Raw genomic sequence first — 22,328 nt, 5'->3', positions numbered from 1 at the left:
CTGTATTGTGTTCTCCATAGTGACATAGACATATACCCTGGTCACTTTATCTTTTGATGATCTAGTGTCTCATATAAACTGAACTGCCTGATCTAAACTCCAAAGTTAAGAAAGAAAAAGTGTACAAGAAAATGAGTTCTCTCTCTCCTTCCCCACATGTAAAGGTGTGTGTACATATTTATTTGTTGTATATATATATATTTCCCACATAAGAGTGGAAATAGGGAGAAAAGGAATGTTTTACAACTTCTTCTGCCTTTTGGGAAATGTACTATCTATTTTTCTTCTGAGTTTGCTGCTGCTCTGCACATGAGCACTACGGCCCGTGGTTGGAATCTGTTGTATTTCCAACAGTCAGGGAACTTCTTTGGTTTTCTTAAGAGAATTACGGCATCAACATGAGAGTCGGAGGGAACGCATTAAGGAGTTCTGCTTCATTTGCTAAACTTACAAAAAACCCCACCAATTCAGCTGCAAGAAAAAGAGATGTCATTGGTCGGGTGAGGTGTGGTCCAGTGTGGCTGGGATGGGAGTGGGAGGGGGGGTGCTTTGAGTTGCTGCGGTCGGGGATGGGCTTAGCAGGGGGGAAACTCAGGCTGATGGATTTGATTTAATGTATTTCATTTACTGGTACGAAAGAGACGTTCCGATGGGGTTGGGATGCCGTGAGGGGTGGGGGAGCCCTTCCCCTCTAATTGTGATTGGCTGGTTTTCTCTGAGCTGCCTTGCTCATTGGTTGGCTCCTCAGCCCCGCAGGAGCCCCCCTCTCCCCTCCCCACCTCAGCCCTGGCTGGGTTTAAAACTTTGGGGGCTTCAGCGTTCCGCCGCCCGCGCTGGAGCTGCCGCCGCTGCCGCGCGCTGAGCAGGGAGGCGCCGGGCGACCAGAGCATGTTCCCCGGGCGGAGCTGGGGATGGGCGCTGCTGTGGGCGCTGCTGGGGCTGGCCGTGCCCGGGGGCTGCCGGCCCCGCGGGGGGCCGCTCTTCCCCTTCGGCGCGGAGCGGGGGGACGCGGAGCTGGAGCCCGGGGACGACGTGAGCTCCCCGGCCCTGGAGCTCCGCACCCCGCTGCGCTTCTACGGCTCCAGCGTCCGCTCCCTCTACGTGAGTGCGGGGCTGGGGGGCGGGGGCCGCGAGTCTGGGCCGGGCCGGGGCAGATACCCGGGCCGCTGCCGGGCCGCTCGGCTTCAGCACGTTTCCCTCCTCTCCGGCCCAGCGCTGCTGCGCCCCGGGCTAAGGCGCTGTACGATAGGCCACCGGGATGGAATGGACGTGGGGAGGTCTCCGAGCTGGAAGACTCTGGCTAACGACAGACCCGATGAAAAGCAGATTCCCCCCCCCCCTCCACCCTCGCCTTTCTCGGCTGGGCAGCTCCCTCCCTCAAAGTGCTCTTGGTGCCTGGATTTCCGGGGGGTTGTTCCACTACAGGGTGCAGGCTAAATGCAAAACTTACCGAGGCAGATCGAAACTCTCCGAGCCAGAGCCTCAGCAGGTGCAAATTCAGTTACTTCGGCGTACATCAGAGAGGATCTAGCCCAGTGATTTTCAACTTTTTTTTTTTTTTCATTTGTGGGCCCCTAAAAAATTCAAATGGAGGTGCAGACCCCTTTGGAAATCTTAGCCTTAGTCTGCTGACCCCCGGGGGGGGGGGGGTCCATGGACACAGGGTGAAAACCACTGTTCTGTGGTAAAGGCAACCTTTTGTCGACCCCTTAGACACAGGTTGAAACAGACACAGACTCCGGGCACAGGTTGAAATCTAGCCCACGGTCTCCCCTAGGGTTGGACCTTTGAGTTAATTTGTTCCCTTAGGCAAGAACAGACTATCTTCTCCCCAGGAGTAGTGGTTTGAGAAGGGAGACGAGGCTGATGTTTTTGTTGCACTGGATTCTAAGATGACTATCAATTTTTCTTCACATACCAGGGGATTTTAAAAATATAGCCCCAAATAAGTGACCAGTGTGAATTCCTTGGTGGATTGCCTTGTATGGCTGGCTGTCTTGCTAGTGAAAGGAACGAGTTGATGCTTTATATGGTGATTGTTGCTGGTGTGATACTTAAGTTGCATTAGCACCTTGATTCAAATCTGTATCACCTGGCTGTAGATTGACATACATTTATAATATGTTTTGTCATAAAATCTTAATTTACAGGGTCATAAGGCTTTATTTTATATCAGGTTTTTGATCAACCCACTGCTAAATACTGTAGCTCTGTCTGTATTACCAAGTCTGTATTGGGAGGCCAGGGATATGCGGTCTGCAGGGGGAAAAGGCACATAACAGCTTAGCCAGAGAGTGTACAGATTTTGAAATACTAGCTGTTCTCCTGGAGCTAAGAAATATCACTTTCATACTGTATGTGTTGTGTAAGCTGCAGAATTAGAGCAAAAAATATCTAACCAAAAACTGACAAATTCAGGACTGATATATCTGTGCTTAAATTGTGTTCTGAACCCCTCCACTTCACTACTTATCACTGTCTTGGGAACTCTCAGCATGATGTTAATTGCTCAGAGAACTGCTAGTGTGGTAGGGTGCACATGCGTGCATACTATCCAGAATACCATACTATCTATGTATGACTTGAATCACATGGTAATTCAGACAGCTATTAACACATGACAGTGAAAATGGGATGTATCAGTATTTTTGTTGGAAATGAACTATATAGGTATTAAAAGTGCTGGAAAAAGTGATGTATAGTCATAGAAACTAGAACCTGAGCTCGAATTTCAGGTGGGCATAAATATCTAATTCTGAGCTCCTTTAAAGGGAGAGGAGAACTCACACACTTTTTATTTAGTGTTTTCTACGAAATTTATATATTTAATTATATATATGGAATGCTTTAGATTTTGTTTCCTGTTGCATTGTGGTGTCACATGGTATCCAATGAAGGCAGAGACCAAAAAGTCCATTTAAGAGCTGTGCATAATGACAGGTTTCAGAGTAGCAGCCGTGTTAGTTTGTATCCTAGTTTGTATCCGCAAAAAGAAAAGGAGTACTTGCGGCACCTTAGAGACTTCCCCCTTCCCACCCCCCCCTCCCCCGCTTTCCTGCTGGTAATAGCTCACCTTTCCTGATCACTCTCCTTACAGGGTGTATGGTAACATCCATTGTTTCATGTTCTCTGTGTATATAAATCTCACCACTGTATTTTCCACTGAATGCATCCGATGCTGTAGCTCACGAAAGCTTATGCTCAAATAAATTTGTTAGTCTCTAAGGTGCCACAAGTACTCCTTTTCCATTTAAGAGCTAGTAAGTTTCAAATAATCTGAAACATTCAATTATGTGTTTTTATCAGTAACTTCAAGACTTGCACAGACCTTTTGTAAATGAAATTTTTATAGTGTATGATATTTCAGCACTGCGTTTGTTTGTTTTATCTCCTTTTAATAATGAACAGGCAAGTGTCCACACTGATTCTCTTAGATTTTATCACCTGCTTTATTTTTATAGTTTTATATGTGGTATTGTTTCCATGGCTGCAGACTCTGCAGATAAGTGGTATTTGAGTGGCTTTTTTCCTTTCTCTGTGGCAGGACCAAGGGGATAGCTTGTTAGTAATAGCAAAAAGAAAAGGAGTACCCGTGGCACCTTAGAGACTAACAAATTTATTAGAGCATAAGCTTTTGTGAGCTACAGCTCACTTGCTCTAATAAATTTGTTAGTCTCTAAGGTTAGTCTCTTTTCTTTTTGCGAATACAGACTAACACGGCTGCTACTCTGAAACTTGTTAGTAATAATATTTATTTGTATTATTATAGTGCCTAAGTGCCCTATTATGCAGCAGGACCCTATTGTGCTAGGCAAACACAAAAAAAAAGGCAGTCCCTTCTCCAGAGAGCTTGCAATCTAGGTCTAAGACAAAAGACAGCTGATGGGTATAGACAGACAGGGCAGTACAAGGAAACAATGAGACAATATTGGTTACCATATTAGACAGTGGTGCAGTGATGGTACCTTGAAGGTTTTCTTATGTGAATTCTAGTCTGTACCTTCAGTTGTTGTTTGCTGTTTGTATTCTGGTAGCATTCACAGTGTTCTCATAACTGTCTGCCCATAGGAATATTATAAGTCAGTGTTTTCCATGAAAAACCTATGGTCAGAGGTACTTGTTCAGTGTAAAGTGTGAGGCCACTAAGTGGAGTGCGGGTTATTTGCACTGCAGCATCACCAAGATACTGATGACAATCAATCCTGTGCTCCTTTTCATGAGATTGCAGGGTGCAATCTTTCAGTTTTTTTTCTATGTTGAACTTGCTGTGACTATTTCACACTTTTATTGGCATGCCCAGTGAAGACTGATACTGATATCCATGTGTTAATGGGGCAGCAGAACCTGGCCTAGACCATTGCTTAATGACTGTCTTTTTTCCTGAGAACTTGTCAGAGATCTGATGTGTTTTAAAAGCCTATTGTCGACAAGACATACTACACTGCCTTTAACACATGTTAACCTGGTTCAGTTAAAGCTGAACCTTCTAAAATCACACTTTAAGTGCGCTGCATAGGAATGCTTAGTAACTTAACTTTCCAATGAACATGAATATCTTTTCAGGTGCACACTGAATGAGGCAGACCCTCACAAGAGCCATTATAAATTGAATTAGTTTAATTATCTGGCATTTTGTCCATCATACCAGCCAGAATGATTATTTGGAAATAAAAAAAAATATTCTGGAATAGAGTGCCCACTTGAAGGAATTTTATTAAAAGTGTTTTATACTTTTTCTATTAAACTACATATACAATATTACTCTTGAGAAACAGAATTTATAAAAAAGTACTGCTAGTTGATAAATATATTAACTGTTAATATACTAATTTATAGAATCCCTGAAATAATTTTTTTAATACATTAAAAATGATGAAATGTGCATTTCTTTATACTTGATAAGAAATGCTTTCCACATTATTCTTAACTTTTGGGTGCTTTATTTTTGCAATCTTAATGTTTATTAATGTAGGTTTCATTAAATGTAATTTTGTATATATATTCTAACAGTTGAGATAAAAAGAGGTGCTTGAACTAATAGTTCATAGGCATTTCAGTGAAGGACCTTCTTATCTAGAACTAAATCTTAGCTCCACCCCTTTTTGCTCTGACCATCTGTTTATTACATTTGTAAACTTGTTTAATTTATACTTTTAAATTTTGGCCTTGTTTATGTTAGAAAGTTTTGTTGCTTTAACTGTACCAGCATTCAGTTATGCAAACAAACAACCTTATTTGTCAAAAGCTAATTTTTACCCAGAAAGTGTCATGTCCCCACAATGTCTGGTAATTACACTACAAAAACAAACAAACCATGTACTTGTTTGAAAATTTGATTTTACAAAAGTATTCAGTGTCATTTTCCTACCCCCCTCGCTGCTGCCCCATTTGACTAATCGAGATAGAGCTGTATATAGTGTGTCTGGTATGTTTTACTACAAACCATAAATGTAACTTGACAATGTGTAATCCAGCAGTTTAAAATGCTAAAAAAAATCTGCCACCACTTCCTGTCATTTTAAATAGAGTAATACCCTAAAAGGCAAAAAAAACCAAACAACCCTGTACAGCTGTTACTGTCTTTAGACAACACAAACCTTCAGCTTTTTTGTCTTTTTATTAAATAAAAATATTTCTTTATTAAACTGTAATATATATATCAATTTTTGGGCTTTCACTTAGTTATATCAACATTAATAAAAATGTGAATTTATATGAGTTTAAAGGGACATGTTAAAGTTAAATAATACTTTAAAAAACAAAATTTCCTTATGTATGTTAATAAAATGCATTCATTCCTAAATTTTGAAATTTAAAAAACAACTTTTCACTACTTATGATGAGTGCTTATTCTGTGCACTTGACTCACTTTACAGCAGGAATCCAGACTGCTTGGTTTCTAATATTTTTTTTCAGTGTTTCAATAGTCTGGTTCTTTTGCAGTAGAACAATAGTACAATGCTTGGTTGCATATAATGCAGGGTAATGTTTAAATCTGAACAGAACATCTCCTTTGAAAAACAAAACATGAAAATATTAAATTGTTTTTTGAGAAACCAACAAAATTACTTGACAGCAACCCACTCTGGGGAGCTATTGCCACAGAACGTCTCTTCCTCTTCTACCGCTAAGAGCTGTGGGAAGGCAGAAGGGGTCGCGGGGCATCCTGGGTCCTGTCCCAATGCTCCGTGATGCATTGTTTCGTGTCCCAGCAATCGCTGTGCTTCCATCCACATTTGGCGCCATCTTTCAACGGTTTGTGCACTGTGGGCCCTGCTTGTTTGGGCTGCAGGAATGGATCCTGCCCTGTTGACCAATATGCTGCTCGCTCTCACTAACACGTCACGAGTGGCAGTGGAGTTATTCCTTAAACTACAAAAGCAAGAAGCATGCAACATTGATCTCGCCATGAGTAGTAGCTACGACACGAGATTGCTTGTGGCATTCACGCAGGTGCTGACCACAGTGAAACGCCACTTTTGGGCTCGGGAAACAAGCACTGAGCGGTGGGATCACATTGTCATGCACGTCTGGAATGACGAGCATTGGCTGCAGAAGTTTTGGGTGAGGAAAGCCACATTCATGGGACTGTGTGATGAGCTCACCCCAGCCCTGCGGCGCAAGGACATGAAAATGAGAGTTGCCCTGCTGTTGGAGGAGTGTGTGGCTATTGCACTGTGGAAGCTGGCTACTGCAGACTGCTACCGATGGATTGCTAACCAGTTCGGAGTGGGAAAGTCAACTGTTGGACTCATGTTGATGGAAGTGTGCAGGGCCATTAATCGCATCCTGCTCTGAAAGACTGTGACTCCGGGCAACGTGCGTGCCATTGTGGATGGCTTTGCACAAATGGGCTTCCCTAACTGCGGAGGGGCGATAGATGGCACACATATTCCAATTCTGGCACCAGACAGTGATAGATGGCACCAAATACATTAATTGCAAGGGGTATTTCTGAATGGCTCTCCAGGTGCTTGTGGATCACCATGGGCATTTCACGGACATTAATGCAGTGGTCCGGAAGATGCATGATGCACATATCTTTCGGAACACTGGCCTGTGCAGGAAGCTGCAAGTAGGGACTTTCTTCCTGGACCAGAAGATGACCGTAGGGGAAGTTGAAATGCCCATTGTGATCCTGGGAGACCCCACCTACCCCTTAATGCCCTGGCTTATGAAGCCATACACAGGGCAACTTGACAGCAGCAAGGAGCAGTTCAACAACAGGCTGAGCAAGTGCAGAATGATTGTTGAGTGTGCTTTTGGCCATTTAAAGGCCTGCTGGCATGGCCTCTAAGGGAAGCTGGACTTGGCTGATAAAAATATTCCAATGCTTATAGCCTATGCTCCATAGTATTTGTGAAGGGAAGGGTGAAAGCTTCACTTAGGCCTGGACCGCAGAGGTTCAGCGCCTGGAGGCTGAGTTTGAACAGCCAGAGACCAGGGATATTAGAGGGGTGCAGCGTGGGGCCATAAGGATCTGGGATGCCTTGAGGCAGCAATTTGAAGCTGAAAGCCACTAATATTTGTTGCTACGCTCGGGAGTGCTTGTAATGCTAGGAGGTGATTGGTGCAGATGATGCAATATGAAGGCTTAACATAATTGTCTATTGCTTTGCAGGTCTCTGTTTGCTTTCAATTAATAGAATAAAGCTTTCAAACCAACAAAATTCTTTTATTAAAAAACAACTGGAGGAGAGAGGCAAACAACAACAACAAAAAAAAACATCATCGGTGAGGGGGATGGGAGAAGGGAATGTCCCAGGAGGAGCTGAGATCCCAGGACGGCTAAAGATTTGTGTATGTCCAGGGATCATATCCAGCCTTCTCCTTTGGAGTACAATGCAGTGAGGGCCAAACTGCAGCAGGGCCAAACTGCAGAGGGATGGGTGTTGAGTGCAGTGGGTAGTGGGAGTCCTCAGTGCTAGACTGTGAGGGGAGGAGTGGAATGCTGTGGGTATAGACTGGAGGCAGGAGGTTGATAAGAGTGTGTTGGCAGCATCTGGGGGGACCATGGGAAAGAGTTTTGCGACAGCCGTTGCAGGGACAGCAGGCGCAGAACTGCTCAGTATGTTAGTATCAAGTGTCTAGTATCTGCTGGAGTGTGTCTGCTTGGTGCGCCATAACCTTTAAGAACCTCTCCGTGGCTTCATTCTGGCACGCCGCATTCTCCTTTCAGTCCCTCTTCTCACTGTCCCGCCAGTCCTTCAATTCCTACTTCTTGGCCGCGGAGTACATCATAACATTATGCAGAAAGTCCTCCCTAGTTCTTCTTGGCCGCTTTCTAATTCTGCGCAGCCATTCAGCTGCTGATAACAAAGAGGGAGGCTGGGCTCCCAAGGTCATCTCTGTGAAGTTTAAATGCAACATTTTACAGAAGCAGTATTGTTTGCAACACACAGAACACTGATTCAGTGATTTAAAACACAGCCAGTACTCACCTGTCACTAACTGGCTGGCCCCAGGCAAGCACACATAAGCCACAAGACCTCAACATGGTGAGTAGCTGCAGGGGCAGGGTAAATCACTCTTCCTGGACCCTGCTGTACACTGGGCATGTGGCTCTTGGGGAGAGCCAGCACTGTAGTGGGGACCTGATAATCATTCTTGTCCCCACACTTTCCACAGGATGTGATCATTATGGAAGATATCTCGCTGCTGAGGATGAGCAGGGAATCAAGGGAGGGTCTTCTCCAAGACTGTGGCTTCTGCCCTGGCCCCTATGCGGCTCGCCTGTGTGCAGCAATGGTGTGTGGTGTCTTCCCTCCCCTCCCCCTCCCGGTGACGACACAGTGGTGCAGGAAAGTTATCATTAATGGAGCAAGAAACAAAGCTGCTCTGCCAAAGAACCTGTGGCAGCAGATTGCCCAGTATCTTCATGAGAATTTCCTGGAGATCTATGAGGCAGATTTCCATGAAGTGAGGGAGTCAATCAACAGCCTGTTCCACTGCTCAGACTAGGCATGTGGTGGGAGAGACAAGCCAGCTTTCTGCAACCCTCCTGCCCCCAACAAATCGCTTCAGCGATTCCCAAAATCAAATCCACTTACCAAGGGCCTCTTCTCCTGTTTGCGCTTTGCCAACATCCGACTGCTGAGATTGGCTAGCCTTCTCTGGGATAGAAAAGAGCTCCTGGCTGCATGCATCTCTGACCTCTGAGTCATCCTCTACCTCTGGGTCCCCCTCCCACTCCCCCTCCTCGTCCAGGATTTCTTCCTCTTGGCTCGGTCCACTCTTGACTGACACATGAGCCACCAAAATATCCACAGTGGTCTTCGCAGTGGAGTTGGGATTGCCGCCGAGTATTGCGTCCAGCTCTCTGTAGAACCAGCAGCTTGTGGGCGCAGCACCAGAGCGGCGGTTTGCCTCTCGCGCTTTGTGGTAGGAGTTCCACAGCTCCTTCACTTTGACCATGCACTGCAGTGTGTCCCGATCATGACCCCTTTCTGTCGTGCATCATGAAATCTGTCCATGGGTGGTATATCCGTACTACTGGAGTGCAGCTGAGACTGGACAGCCTCCCCTCCCCAAATTTCGATGAGGTCCAGCAGCTTGGCATTGCTCCAAGTGGGGGATCACCTGGTGCATGGAGCAGGCATGGCCACCTGGAAAGTTGCTCTGAGACCATTGCTCGCATCACCAAGCAAACAAGAAGGGGACTTTCAAAATTCCAAAGGAATTTACGGGTTGGGGATGATGGTTGGTCACCTGAGGGCAGGGCAGTAGAGTTCAAACCGATGACCAAAGAGGCGAGAACAGGCATTGTGGGACACCTCCCAGAGCCCAGTCGCAGTGCTGTAATTGACCACAGTGTCTACACTGGCACCACGTTGCTGTAGCCCCAGTGCAGAAAGGTGTTGGGTGGGTTTTTTACAGCAATGCAATTTTGCAGTTTCTGCGCACTGAGTGGCTTGGCACTGTGTACACCTTGGGAGTTACAGCACAGAAAGCTGCTTTACTGTGCAGAAACTTGCCAGTGTAGACAGGACCTACAGTTACAGCAATCTTGAATGCAAGGAAGGAATGTGAGGAATGGCTTGATTGTGCCATTTGCACAAAGCTCTAAGCAGGGAAGTTGGGAGGAAGATCTATTGGCTGATCTGTTGGTGAAAGTTGCACAACATCTCTGCTCCTGCTGTGGGGGGGCACATGATGCTGCTGCTGCTCCCTCACTTTCATCAGCCCCAAGCTCTCCTACAAGTGTATAATGTCATCCATACCATTGCTCCTGGGTCTTACAGTGTAGAAGTAGTATGGTCCAGATTCTAAGATGGTGTCAATCTGAATAGCTCCATTGACATTAATGGAACTATACTAGTTTGCATTAGGTGAGAATCAGGCTCACTGGTTAGTCAACAAAGTAATTGTCCTAAGTGTTTATTTATCCATTTTAAAATTCTGAGTTTAAGTATTTACTTCATTACTTTCATCCAGGGCTGGCCTTATGGGTGGGTGACATGGGTGACTGCCAAGGGCACCATGGTCAGGGGATACTGTGGTCAAGAGGCAGGGAGTGGGGTGGACCTGGAGTGCAAGGCCAGAGAAGGGAGCTTGGGGCAATGGGGATGGGGAAGGCATCAGGCACCTGGGGAGGAAGTGGGGGCCAGTGGTGATGGCGGGACTAATGGGAAGGCAGCAGGGGTCCTGGGGGATGAGTAGGACGTGGGGAGAGGCAGTGGGTGCCAGGGGCACCAAAATACAGGCTTGCCCAGGGTGCCATTTTCCCTAAGGCCAGCCCTACTTCCATACCTATCAACACTCTTATGTAAACATTTTTAATAGCATAATGGCTAGTATCTAGTCATCTAAGAGAATCCATACAAAAGACTGCATGCCCTGGGTTTTGATCTATAAAGATTGAGAGTTTTGGAGTTTGTGAGATGTGCTTATTTTGTACTGATTTGCCATAAGCAGAGGTGAATGTGGTAACCTGTGAAGTACAGCTGTTTGAAATCTCATCCTTCAGAGAGAAGAATGTTCCGTTCTTAATGTACCTTGTTGCTGAACCATGAGACGCTAAAACCCAAAGATCCCTCCAAATAGATATAAAAAGTTGTTTTTGGGATTGTCCTACAGGTTGTTAAACTTGACTTATCTCATAAATACAAGCTTCAGCTTCACTGATATTAGGTATTTGAGAACCGGAAATGTTTCAGTGCGTTTGAAAATACTACAAAAGTGTGTAGACTTATGAAATAGCCATGTGAACAATACTTACTGCCCTGTCTAAATGATTTTACCCTTTCTATTAGGTGGCCACTAATGGGATCATTGCAGTGAATGAACCATCAAAAGAAAAAGAATACCTTGGTCAATTTCCACTCAGTTTTGGAGCTATTGCTCCATTTTTGGCTGATCTGGACACTACAGATGGACGTGGGAAGGTGTTTTATAGAGAAGATTCATCCCCTGATGTCTTACAGCTTGCTGCAGACTATATCCAACGAGGTTTCCCTGAGGCCAATTTTGATCCAAGCAGTGTTGTCATTGTTACCTGGACATTTGTGGCTCCTTACCATGTACCTGGAGAAGACCCCACTCTGGAAGGCAAGGTGAATATTAGACAGAGCTTTAAGATAGTACAACAAAAGTGTACCTCCATGGTCCATTGTTTAAAGCGTCAATTGTAATATTTCATACTTCAAAAACAAAATTATTTCAGTTTAAATACCTTACCACTTTGCTTTCTGTGCTTATCACAGCATTCATGAGAAGGAAATTTTTGGGAGGAGTTTCTCAGACGTATTTTAAAAATGTAAGCAGTTTGGCTTGTTGCATGTGGGTGGAGATGAGGACAAAGCTCACATATTTTAATCTTTTTATTCAAATTCAAACTATCCTTGGGCTGTTATGTTAACTTTTACAACACCCAAAAATGTGCCAGTTACTTGGAATAATCAGGGAACTTAGAGGTACTAAAACCTGGACTTTTGGGGCTAAATTAACAAAGAAACTTAATGTGGTGCCACTCAACATTATCAGGTCTAACTTTCATGTGCCTAGTAAATCACTGGGATTCACAAAGGCTGGATTTAGGCACCTAGGCTCCCTACACAATGAATGGAAGAGATGGGCATCTCAGAATAGGATTCACAAAAGCCAGCACACTAGATGATGCCCTCACCAAAGGTGGAAGATCCTAAGGCAAGGCGGGTGTGTGAAGCCTCATAGATAGGCGTCTCATAGATAGGCGCCTAAGTCTGGGCCACAGGGAAGTGCCTCCTACAACGTGGGATTCTCCGCTGCAAATGCCCTATTGGTGTGAGGTGCCTACGTTGTTTTAGTAAGAAACTATCGGAGAGGGAGGAGGCGCAGCAGCACCCTCATAATGTTTAGTCCAGTGGTTAGGATACTCACCTGGGATGTGGAAAAGCCCCAATTCAAGTCCCTCCTCTCCCTGATGGCAAGAGGAGATTTGAATTGGGCTCTGGTGCCTCTCAGGGGAAGCACCCTAACCACGGGGCTATGGGATATTCTGACAGGGGTCTCTCTGTCTCTCCTGTTGAAGCTGTTGCACTGATTGGGCCAGAGAGAGCAGGTAAGTATGAGACTGACTCTGTAGCCTGATGTTTAGTGCACTCACCTGAAAGGTGGGAGACCTGGGATTGAGTCCCCCTACTCCAGTGACTCTTTTTAAAATTTATGTATCCACTTTTCAACAGGGGAGCCTGAGAGAACTCCACACTAGAATATACCATGCCCCAGTGGCTAGTGTATGCGCCTGAGAGGTGGCAGAACCCACTTCAAATCTTTCCGGTGCCTCAGTTGGAGGGTGGTACTTAACTTGGGGGTCTCCCACATCCCAGGTGAGTACCCTAACCACTGGGCGAAAGGTTATGAGGAAGGTTGTTCTCCCCTGCTTGCTCCTTTGTGTAAACTTTTCGGTCTTTGTGTAAACTTCTCTGTAGGGCCTGATCTCTGAACATGCTTTCCAGACCAGGCCCTGCAGGCGAGTTAGGCAGAGGACTGTCTGTCTGTCTTTCCCTGGTTTCGTGCATTGCTCCGGGGCTTAGATGTCTGGATGCCTGGTGTGGGGCTGCAGTGCGTGTGCTCAGGCAAAAACAGACACCTTGTGAACTTTTACTGCAGTTGAGGCATTGAGCAAGTTTTGGTGCCTACAGGTTTCAGGGGCAACTGAGCAGAGGTTTTGTGAATCCCAGTGGGGCCTGATTCTGGGATTTAGGTGTCTAAAGTGGCAGTTAGGCACTTAAGTCCTCTTGTGAATCTAGTCCTTGATTTCTTTATGGATTGATCACATCTGATTCACCACAAACTCACATATCTGAAATAAGGCCTTCCATAGTAGTCGCTTTAAGATAAATGTATGATGATCCACGTATGCTTTTGACTTAACCTCACAGTTTATTTGAGAGCTAAAATCCCTCCTCCCCATCCCATCTTCTAAATCTTTTAGGTCCCGTTCTGCAAAGATGTGAGCACGTGCTTCATTTTATGTACTGAGATTAGCTCCATTGTCTATGGGACTACTCACAGTGTGTAAAGCTAAGCATGTGCTTCTGTCTTTCCAGGATCAGGGACTTGTTTTGCCAAATATTAGTTTCTTGTGTCTGACTAGGCCATGGGCATAGCATCCACCTTCCCCAGAAGGGGGCCTATGCTTGGGGCAGTGGTAAACAGCTAAAGTCAGATAAATGGCCCTCACTGGAACACTGTCTCAGCAAGGGCCGCGATTGCAGTGGCAGGGATGTTCTCTACCAACAAATAATAAAATCCTCCAAAATCCTCCCCCACCCGACAGCCAAAATAAAATAAAAAATGCAGATCAGAATTCAAAATTGGATGTGCTGTCTGCATCTAAACATACATCATTTACTGTCCAGTGCAGTACCACTAGGCCAGCTGATTCCTTGACGTCTCAAAGGCCAGTTTGTTGTGGTAGCTTTGAAGTTGTTGTTTTTTAATTTGGTCATTTATTTATTGGCTTAGTATAAACTGGGCTTTATGAAAGAAATGATCTGTTTGGTTGACAAGTATCCTGAACATTGCTGCTGGTTATCCAGTACAGCTTGCACTGTGAGGGGTCCTGTATTGTGTGTTGCCCCTCATTGCACACCTTTGGCTTTTTCATCTCCATGTGGGGCTTGAGATGCCTCAGAATGCACTGAATTAGAGAGATGCATTGAACTATGTTTCATCAAATTTAAAAGGATAGTTTCTCTGCTCTTTTTCTGTGGATATTCCTTTAATCTCCATGTTGAGCTTCAGCTGGGATTTAAGTCCTTGAAGCAGAAAACATCTGATAAATGAAAATGTAGTAATTTTGGAAAGTCAGTATGAGTATTTGATATCACCCAGTCATTGTGTAAGGACATTTCTCACTTGAAAACTGAACTTTTTTTTTTTTTTGCCTTATTTTCAGAAGCTGTGAATTCAATATGCTATTCTGTGCAAACATTTGTAATTAGAATCTAAATTTGATACAAGATCTTCCAGGAAGAGCCAATCCACTCAATTTTTCTGTTAAAAGGACTATTCAATTTGCTAAACATAGTACTGAACTTAGGGCTTTTTTAAGCATCCTAATGGCTATTTTACATTTACTTCAGTTTATCTGCAGTAAGACTTTGATTGTGACATTTAAGCATAGTCAACACAAATGTGTTTTTGAAAAAAAAATTAAATCTGTTTCTTTGAAAAACTTATCAAAGGAATTTAACAGTCTCTAATAATTGTGTAATGTACAACCCATTGTGTGAACCCAGATCTTGACTTTGATTTGTAAAGTGTCTTCCTTTTTTTCTAATCTTGAATATTTTTCCACAAGTAATGGAATTTAAATCTTCCCCACAGAGAAACACATTCCAGGCTGTTTTAGCCTCTTCTGATTCCAGTTCCTATGCTGTTTTCCTTTATCCAGAAGATGGTTTGCAGTTCTACAGTGCACACTCCAAGAATACTGAGGAAAAGATTCCTGCTACAGTTGGCTTTAGTCAAGCTGCTACAAACTACTACTTGTGGATAAAACAAGGATCCTACAATACAGTTGCTAATGATGAAGAGTCCATCAAAAACCTGCATGAGTATGCTTTTAAAATAAATAAATAAATCCAAATCCCAATTCTTGCTACTGTCTGACATGTTTTTATGCAGTCTGCAATGGGAGAAAATGTCATAGCTAACAAGATTTCATTAGCCATTGTCTTAGAAATCATAAAATCTGATCAACATTTTTGAAGAATGAGACGCTTTTGACCAAGATTTTCAAAAGTGGGTGCTAATGTTGTCCTCAGTGGGAGCTACTGGGTGCCCAGCCCTTTTGAAAATTGGGGCACTTTCTGAGAAGCCTAACTTTAGGCATCCCTTTTTGAAAAGTCTTGGCCTCTGTTCATAGGTGCTGGAACTGCCTGTGAAGATGTTGCTGCTCCCCGGGGCTTGAAGTGGTTTTCATCAGATACAGGGTTTACAGTTTGGTTCAATGGCTCTCAGCACTCCCACTATACAATTTGTTCCAGCACCCCGCTTCTGTTTTTGTGGGGAAAAGGGCAGAAAGGAAAGAGAGCAATTCAGAAAGTTCATAGTGCTGCTATCAAGATGAATATGGGCCAAATTACACCACTTTTTCTTCCCAACCCTCCCTAACCTCCAGATAAGTTTTAAAGAAGTTAGTTCTCAGTATAGATTAAACATGTTGCCAATACACCTCTACCCCAATATAACGTGGTCCTCGGGAGCCAAAAAAATCTTACCACGTTATAGGTGAAACCGCGTTATATCGAACTTGCTTTGGACTCGAGCATTTCCGTTATTAATAGTCACTTCCCACCCCCTGACTGACCCCTCAGAATCCCCGACCCATCCAACTCTCCCCCGCTCCTTGTCCCTGACCCCCTCCAGAGACTCCTACGCCTGTAACCACCCCTCCCAAGACCCCACGCCCTATCTAAGCCCCCCTGCTCCTGGTCCCCTGACCGCCCCCTCCAGAGACCCACCCATCCCTAATCACCCCCAGGACCCCACCCCCTATCCAACCCCCTGCTCCCTGTCCCCTGAGTGCCCCGACCCCTATCCACACCCGTGCCCCCTGACAGGCTCCCCGGGACTCCCACGCCCTATCCAACACCCCCCGTTCTCCATCCCCTGACTGTCCCGCCCCCAGAACCTCTGAACCATCCAACCCCCCCGCTCCCCATCCTCTGACCACCCCCCCGAGACCCTCTGCCCCATATCCAACCCCTCAGCCCTAGCCCGGCACCCTTAACACACCTCTCAGAGCAGTGTGTCGGAGCCAGACACGTTGACATGCTGATCTGCCGGAGCGCACAGCCCTGCCCCCCAGAGCGCTGTTTTACTATGTTATATCCGAATTCATGTTATATCGGGTCACGTTATATCGGGGTAGAAGTGTACTATCCAAAATTTTAGCCGGGTACGCTAAGCTGTATTTTGTATAGGTATGATAATTCATCCAATTTGTAGTTGTATTTATCAATGGAGTCTAGAATCAAATATGTAGTGTTTTTCATATAGAATTTCTATTTATTGTTATGTTACCTGACCCCTTATTTAATGTGGTTGTTCTCTCTTTCTAGGAGCAGCAATTCCGGAAGGAAAGGAATCTGGGTTTTTGAGATTGGTAGCTCATCTAATAGCATTGTGCCTGCCAAAATCAGCAACAGTCCAGAATTTGGTGATGATGAACACCAAAGTTCATCATCACCAAAGTATGAAGGGGTGACCTCAAAACCAGCTGTACTGCACCATGACTCAGTTGAAATAAGCCAGCAAGAAGTACCATATGATGTTCCCAGCAGAAGAGGGGATCAACAACATATTACATATAGAATTCCTCAGTCAGCTTCAGAAGATGACTTACAACCACCACACAAAGCTAGAGCAACAGAGACACCTCCAAGAGAGTCCTCTTTCAAGCAACAGCCAGAACTCTCAACTGGGAAAACGCCGCCTCAGTTTCAGGTCCAGCAGTTCCCTCAGCAGTATCCTCAGGTTATAGATGTGGAAGATATTGAAGATATTGAGGAAACTGGGATTGGTAAGGTCATTTATACTGTTTTAGGTTGTATTAGGGTTGACACCTGACTTTCCCCCTTCCACCTCATTCTCCCACCCCAACACCCCAGTATGGCTTCCATTTTGTCCTGAGACCAGCCTCCTCTATCCCCCTTATCCCCTTGTTTTCTGCTTCCCCCATCATGGGAGTATGTCGATGAAAGATCTGTGTGAGCAGTGTGGGCTACATGAAAAGTAGATTTATTTACGGAGTGCTCTCTAAGCTGCTCGATATAGCCTATTTTCCCCCCAGAATGGCTTCCCACTGCATCCTCCATCCCAAATTGGCTCTTTCTTTTTGATTTGCCCTTAGATCTCTGAAATTCCAGACAGATCTGTTTAGTTTTGGCAATGTTAGGGGGACGTATGGACAGTTTCAAGTCCAATTGTAATGCTTGACCACAAACAGGTATGGCCAGTTGTGCTTACCACAGACTTGTCCTTCAATGGGTCTGTTCTCAGTAGCTTGCAGGATTGAATGCTGTGGAGAGACTAATGTCTCTATGGAATAAGTGTATTAATGCTTCTGAAGGGCAATATAATCTCAAAGGTATCTCTGTCTTAACATTTTTTATCCAAGTTGTTTTGGTTATTATGGTTGTTAAAGTAATGACCTGCATTTTAACTGTTGCAATATGTTGCTGCACTTAGTAAGGTTTGTGTGTGTATGATACAGACTGTTTTCACAGAAATATAACTTTATAAACTCTTTATAGAACACGGATGACTTGATAGAGTCAGAGAACCCTGAGCCACCACTACAAAAGGTTGTGTACAATTTAGGATTCCCTGGTTTTGTGTGTTTGAAAGCTCTGTACTAGCAATGCTACTTGTTGAGGCAATGAATATAGCAAATGTGAAGCCGAGTGCGACACTGAATAATTATTTGAATGACAGGACTCATAATGTTCCCTGACGTCAGATGTGAGGTTTGTTATATCTGTGAGCTTGGAAGAGCACAGGTGTGGGTTTTGACAGTGCGTGAATGGGCTGTCCCTTCTTGGCTGTCCCTTCTGGTGTGGGCTGGAAACCAGAACCTTGAGAAACTTTTCCCATATTTAGCTTAATGACCAGATTGACATCTGGCATAAATTGGTGTACTTCCATTGACATGACTTAAGACAGTAGAGCTCGACTGATTTATAGCAGCTCAGGATCTGGCCCAGTACCTTTTATTAGAATATTTGGGCAAATTAGTTATATATTCCAAGGCAAGCAAAAATCTATTGTAGTCGTTTGCCCTTCCCAAAAGCTGATCAAATGGGCACAGTGAAATTCTGAAGCTAACTCAGAATTGTGTTGTGTTCTAGTTGGCCCTATTGTGAATCTTTATAGATGTTATGGTTGTAATGTAATATGCAGAATAATTGGTTGGTTTTCTTCCTACAGTGTTCCGTTACCATACAGATGTCCAACAGACCTGTGCTAACAACCGTCATCAGTGTTCTGTTCATGCTGTTTGCAGAGACTATCCAAATGGGTATTGTTGCAGTTGTATTGCTGGTTACAAAGGAAATGGCAGACAATGTGTAGCAGAAGGTAATTTAATTTTTCAAAACTAAATAGTTGTACTAACATTTTGTATGAGACATTTAACGTTGTAATACAGTTATATGGATAAATAGGCAATTATTTTTTTAAAATCCTCTTTAGTATAGAATGGGATGAGGTTGCTGTATTTAAATGTTTTTGTAAGTACTAGTTGAAAATTATGAGTTAAGTAAAACTCCTTAAACGATCTTTGAAAATCTTAATCTTGTGTATTTATTTGAAAGCCATACATAAACTAAGTTTAAGTGGACACATAATAAAGAACGTATCCATGATGAAGATGAAAATGTAACTTAAGATGGAGAAAGCATTGCTTTTTAGAACCTAGGGTCACAGCTGAAGTGCTTTGTCAATAGCACTGACTGCCTATTTGTTTTGCATAATAGCCTACTACCGACAAGAAAACCAAATTGTCTGCACAACTGCAGACACTGATTCTAAGAAGGCAAGTCTCTGCTTGGAAGAAGCTCCTTAAAACAGACTTTTGCTTACACAATTACCATTTTTGTCTGCAGTAGAGTTAGCAACTACGCTTTAGAGAACTATGTCAGGGAAGGACAGCTAGGGATCTTCAAAGGGTTTGTGCAACCCAAAGTCCTTTTTCTGCCTGACAGCTCTGCCACAGAGCTCCTCCGGGGAGACTACACTGGGGCCCATCAAGAACAAATTCCATCCTCCTCCTCCAAAGAACATTCAGTGGGTGGGCTGGAAGAGGAAAACCCCTTAAAACAATTGAAAGGCAGCAAGCACAGATCCTGGTTCATAATGAAACAGTAAGAAAGCTGACTTTGTGAGAGACTTTTTTTTTAAATTATTTCAAACTTGTTGGGCTTATGCATTGGGCCATATGCCTTCTGTCTAAATAGGGCACCTTAATGGGCAGTTGTCTTGTCAATTTTTGGCCTCACTTCACATTTTCGGAATGATTTGTTTCCTTAGACCATTAGTTGAGAGGAGATACATGGCATCAAGAAGTCTCACTTCACTAATCTACAGTAAAGTGTTGTATTTTACTACAAGAAGTCGCACTGTGTTCCTTGGGAACATTCTTAAGACTTTATTAGACTGACATAGATGAGGCTAACAGTACTGCTGTGAGGTTCTCTCTCTCATCCTGCTGGCTATTGAATGTAGGTGCTCAGTAATGATGAGGCATTCCTCTTTTACAGGGTTATTGCAATGCGCACTGATCTATAGTGGAAGCCTTTTTGAAAAACATTCGCCCCACTAACGTGAATTCTGACACTGTGTGCAAGACTGGTCCAAAATGGATGGAAGTTACTCTTCCTAATATTTATTGTTACTCTTCCCAATATTTATTGCTTGGAAGAGTATTTTTCCATATAGTTATGGGGTGAAGAAAATATGTAAACGGCTGTCTGGAACATACGTCTACCGGAATAAACAATTCACAACCTAATGCCCTCAGTGTCTAGTCTACTTCTCTCCCTGCTTTCGAAGTAAACAGGAAGCAGACGAACTGGGAAGTGTTGGATGTCTGTAAATTTCACATATAAGCAAATGGGAATACTGCAGTCTTTGGCAGCCCACTTCTTAAAATGTAATGAATATTCTTCAGGAAACTTAGCGGCTTTAGGTACTGTGCATTTAGGAAACCAAGGATTTGTTTGTTTGTAGAGCTCTTATGACTACATGCTGGACAGCTTTGTTATCAAAGCTTTTATTCTAGAGTTGAGACCGTAACACTTCATTTGTTAAAATGGGCTGTGGCAGCGGAGAGCACCTAGCTTCTGCGAGCCGGACACATCACAGAGCACACAGAGCTTCCATGCTACTCAGCAGCCTCCCCAGACGTCAGACGTCGAGCACAGAGGCTAGAGCAGCCTGTTATATGTGACACCTTAGCCACTACTGATCAGTGTTAGTATCTGAATTCTTAGTTTATGGGGCTTTGTGTGGAGAAAAATAATTGAAGGCTGCTTGGGCACCCTCAGTCCCAAACCATAGGTTGAAGGCATTGGCGGGTACTTTTTACCATTGCAGCCAAGGTGATACTTTGAATAATACACTGAAAAAATGAATGGAATGGTTTAAAACTACTCCATTTTGCAATGGAGATAAATATAAGAAATTACACAAGCTTTTCAGCTATGTTTGCTAGGACAGCTGAACATCTAAAGGAAAACTAGGCATTGGTTACTCTTTGAATTTAGTAGACCTGCAAAGTTCAGGGGGTGTTTTGGATCCAGGGTTTCGGTTTGGCCCATCTCTAGAAATAAACTTCTTTAAAAGTGATGCACAATCTGACTTTTACTACTGGAGTCAAAGTATGACTCTTGTTTCTCTGACTTTTTTAGCTCCTATAGCAAATATCTAAGCTGCTTGATTTTGTTGGCTCTATATTTAAACGTGCTTGTGTGAGATCCAAAAAGGAATTTCTTACGTATACACTTGTAATCCTTCTAGTGACTCAATCTATACATGCATTTTGGCTGTTAAGTAACTGACTAAAAGCTTTCCTTGCTTTCTGGTTGTTACAAAAGGCAAAAATTGCACTTAACTCAGTGTTAGTTACAAATTTAAACCAATCCAGAGCAAGGAAAATAAAAGATCTGAAACTAATGTAACTTGAACTGAGTGCATGTACTTTATACATTAGAAAATACCACAGAACCCTAAATCCAGAATACTACCTCTGTGCAAAACTAGTGACGAATTGGATATGACAGAATTTTGAGGAAAGTTGAGGTATGAAAAATGTGGGACTATAATGGTACTCAGTGTCACCTTAAATACAGCGAAGCCTGCTGTGACCACAATAGGGACCATAAAAAAATCTTGGTTGCTTAATGGAAGTAAACTTCAAATAAAGGAGGAGCAAATTTGAACTCTGTAGTTCTGAAGATACTTTAGGGCAGTGGTTTTCAAACTTTTTTTCTGGGGACTCAGTTGAAGAAAACTGTTGATGCCCGCGACCCAACAGAGCTGGGGATGAGGGGTTTGGGCTGTGGGAGGGGCTCAGGGCTGGGGCAAAGGGTTGGGGTATGGACCGTAGGGTGGGGCTGGGAATTAGGGGTTCAGGGTTTGCGAGGGGGCTCTGGGTTGCAGGCTTTGGGTTGGGGCTGGGGATGAGGGGTTTGAGATGCAGGAGGAGGTTTGGGGGGGCTCAGGACTGGGGCAGGGGGTTGGGGTGTGGGAGGGAGTCAGGGCTCTGGGCTGGGGGTGCAGGCTCTGGGGTGGGGCCGGGGATGAGGTGTTTGGGGTGCAGGAAGGGTTCAGGGTTTGGAGGGGGCTCAGGGCTGGGACAGGGAATTGGGGCACAGGGTTGGGGTGCGGACTTACCTCCAGCGGCTCCTGGTCTATGGCGCAGCTGGGGTGAAAAGGCAGGCTTACTGCCTGTCCTGGCACCGCGGCCAGCAGCAGGTCTGGCTCCTAGGCAGAGGCACGCAAGCGGCTCCACGCAACTATTGCCCGCAGGCACCGCCTCCCCTCCCCCCCCACAAGTGGAAGTTGGGGGGGCAGTGTGAGGAGCCCCGTGGCCCCCCTGCCTAGAAGCCTCACCCGTTGCTAGCTGCTTCTGGGTGCAACACGGTGTCGGAGCAGGTAGGCACTAGCCTGTCTTAGCTGGGCAGCACCGCCAATGGGACTTTTAATGTCCCGGTCAGTGGTGCTGACCAGAGTTGCTAGGGTTCCCTGGGTGCTGAGCAAGGCGACCCAGTGCCTTACATGCTGTGACCCCCTACTTGGTTGTGACCCAAACTTTGAAAAACACTGCTTTAGGGCAGACT

General features: G+C 44.4%; 1 protein-coding gene across 1 annotated transcript in view; it reads left to right on the top strand.

The window, feature by feature from the left end:
* The first annotated feature begins 551 nt into the window (after positions 1–551).
* The window catches only part of NID1 (nidogen 1), a 79,370-nt gene continuing 57,593 nt past the window's right edge, over positions 552–22,328 (top strand). The window contains exons 1-5 of the mRNA XM_038397578.2: positions 552–1,101; positions 11,253–11,552; positions 14,812–15,041; positions 16,551–17,011; positions 18,418–18,567. Coding sequence (XP_038253506.1) covers positions 889–1,101; positions 11,253–11,552; positions 14,812–15,041; positions 16,551–17,011; positions 18,418–18,567 — 1,354 coding nt within the window. The 5' untranslated portion in view covers positions 552–888. The remainder of the gene's footprint in view (positions 1,102–11,252; positions 11,553–14,811; positions 15,042–16,550; positions 17,012–18,417; positions 18,568–22,328) is intronic.

This window comes from Dermochelys coriacea, chromosome 3 (assembly GCF_009764565.3).
Source record: "Dermochelys coriacea isolate rDerCor1 chromosome 3, rDerCor1.pri.v4, whole genome shotgun sequence".
Taxonomy (NCBI): domain Eukaryota; kingdom Metazoa; phylum Chordata; order Testudines; family Dermochelyidae; genus Dermochelys; species Dermochelys coriacea.
The sequence above is the reverse complement of the archived record's forward strand: the minus strand, read 5'-3'. Positions and strand labels throughout refer to the sequence as shown.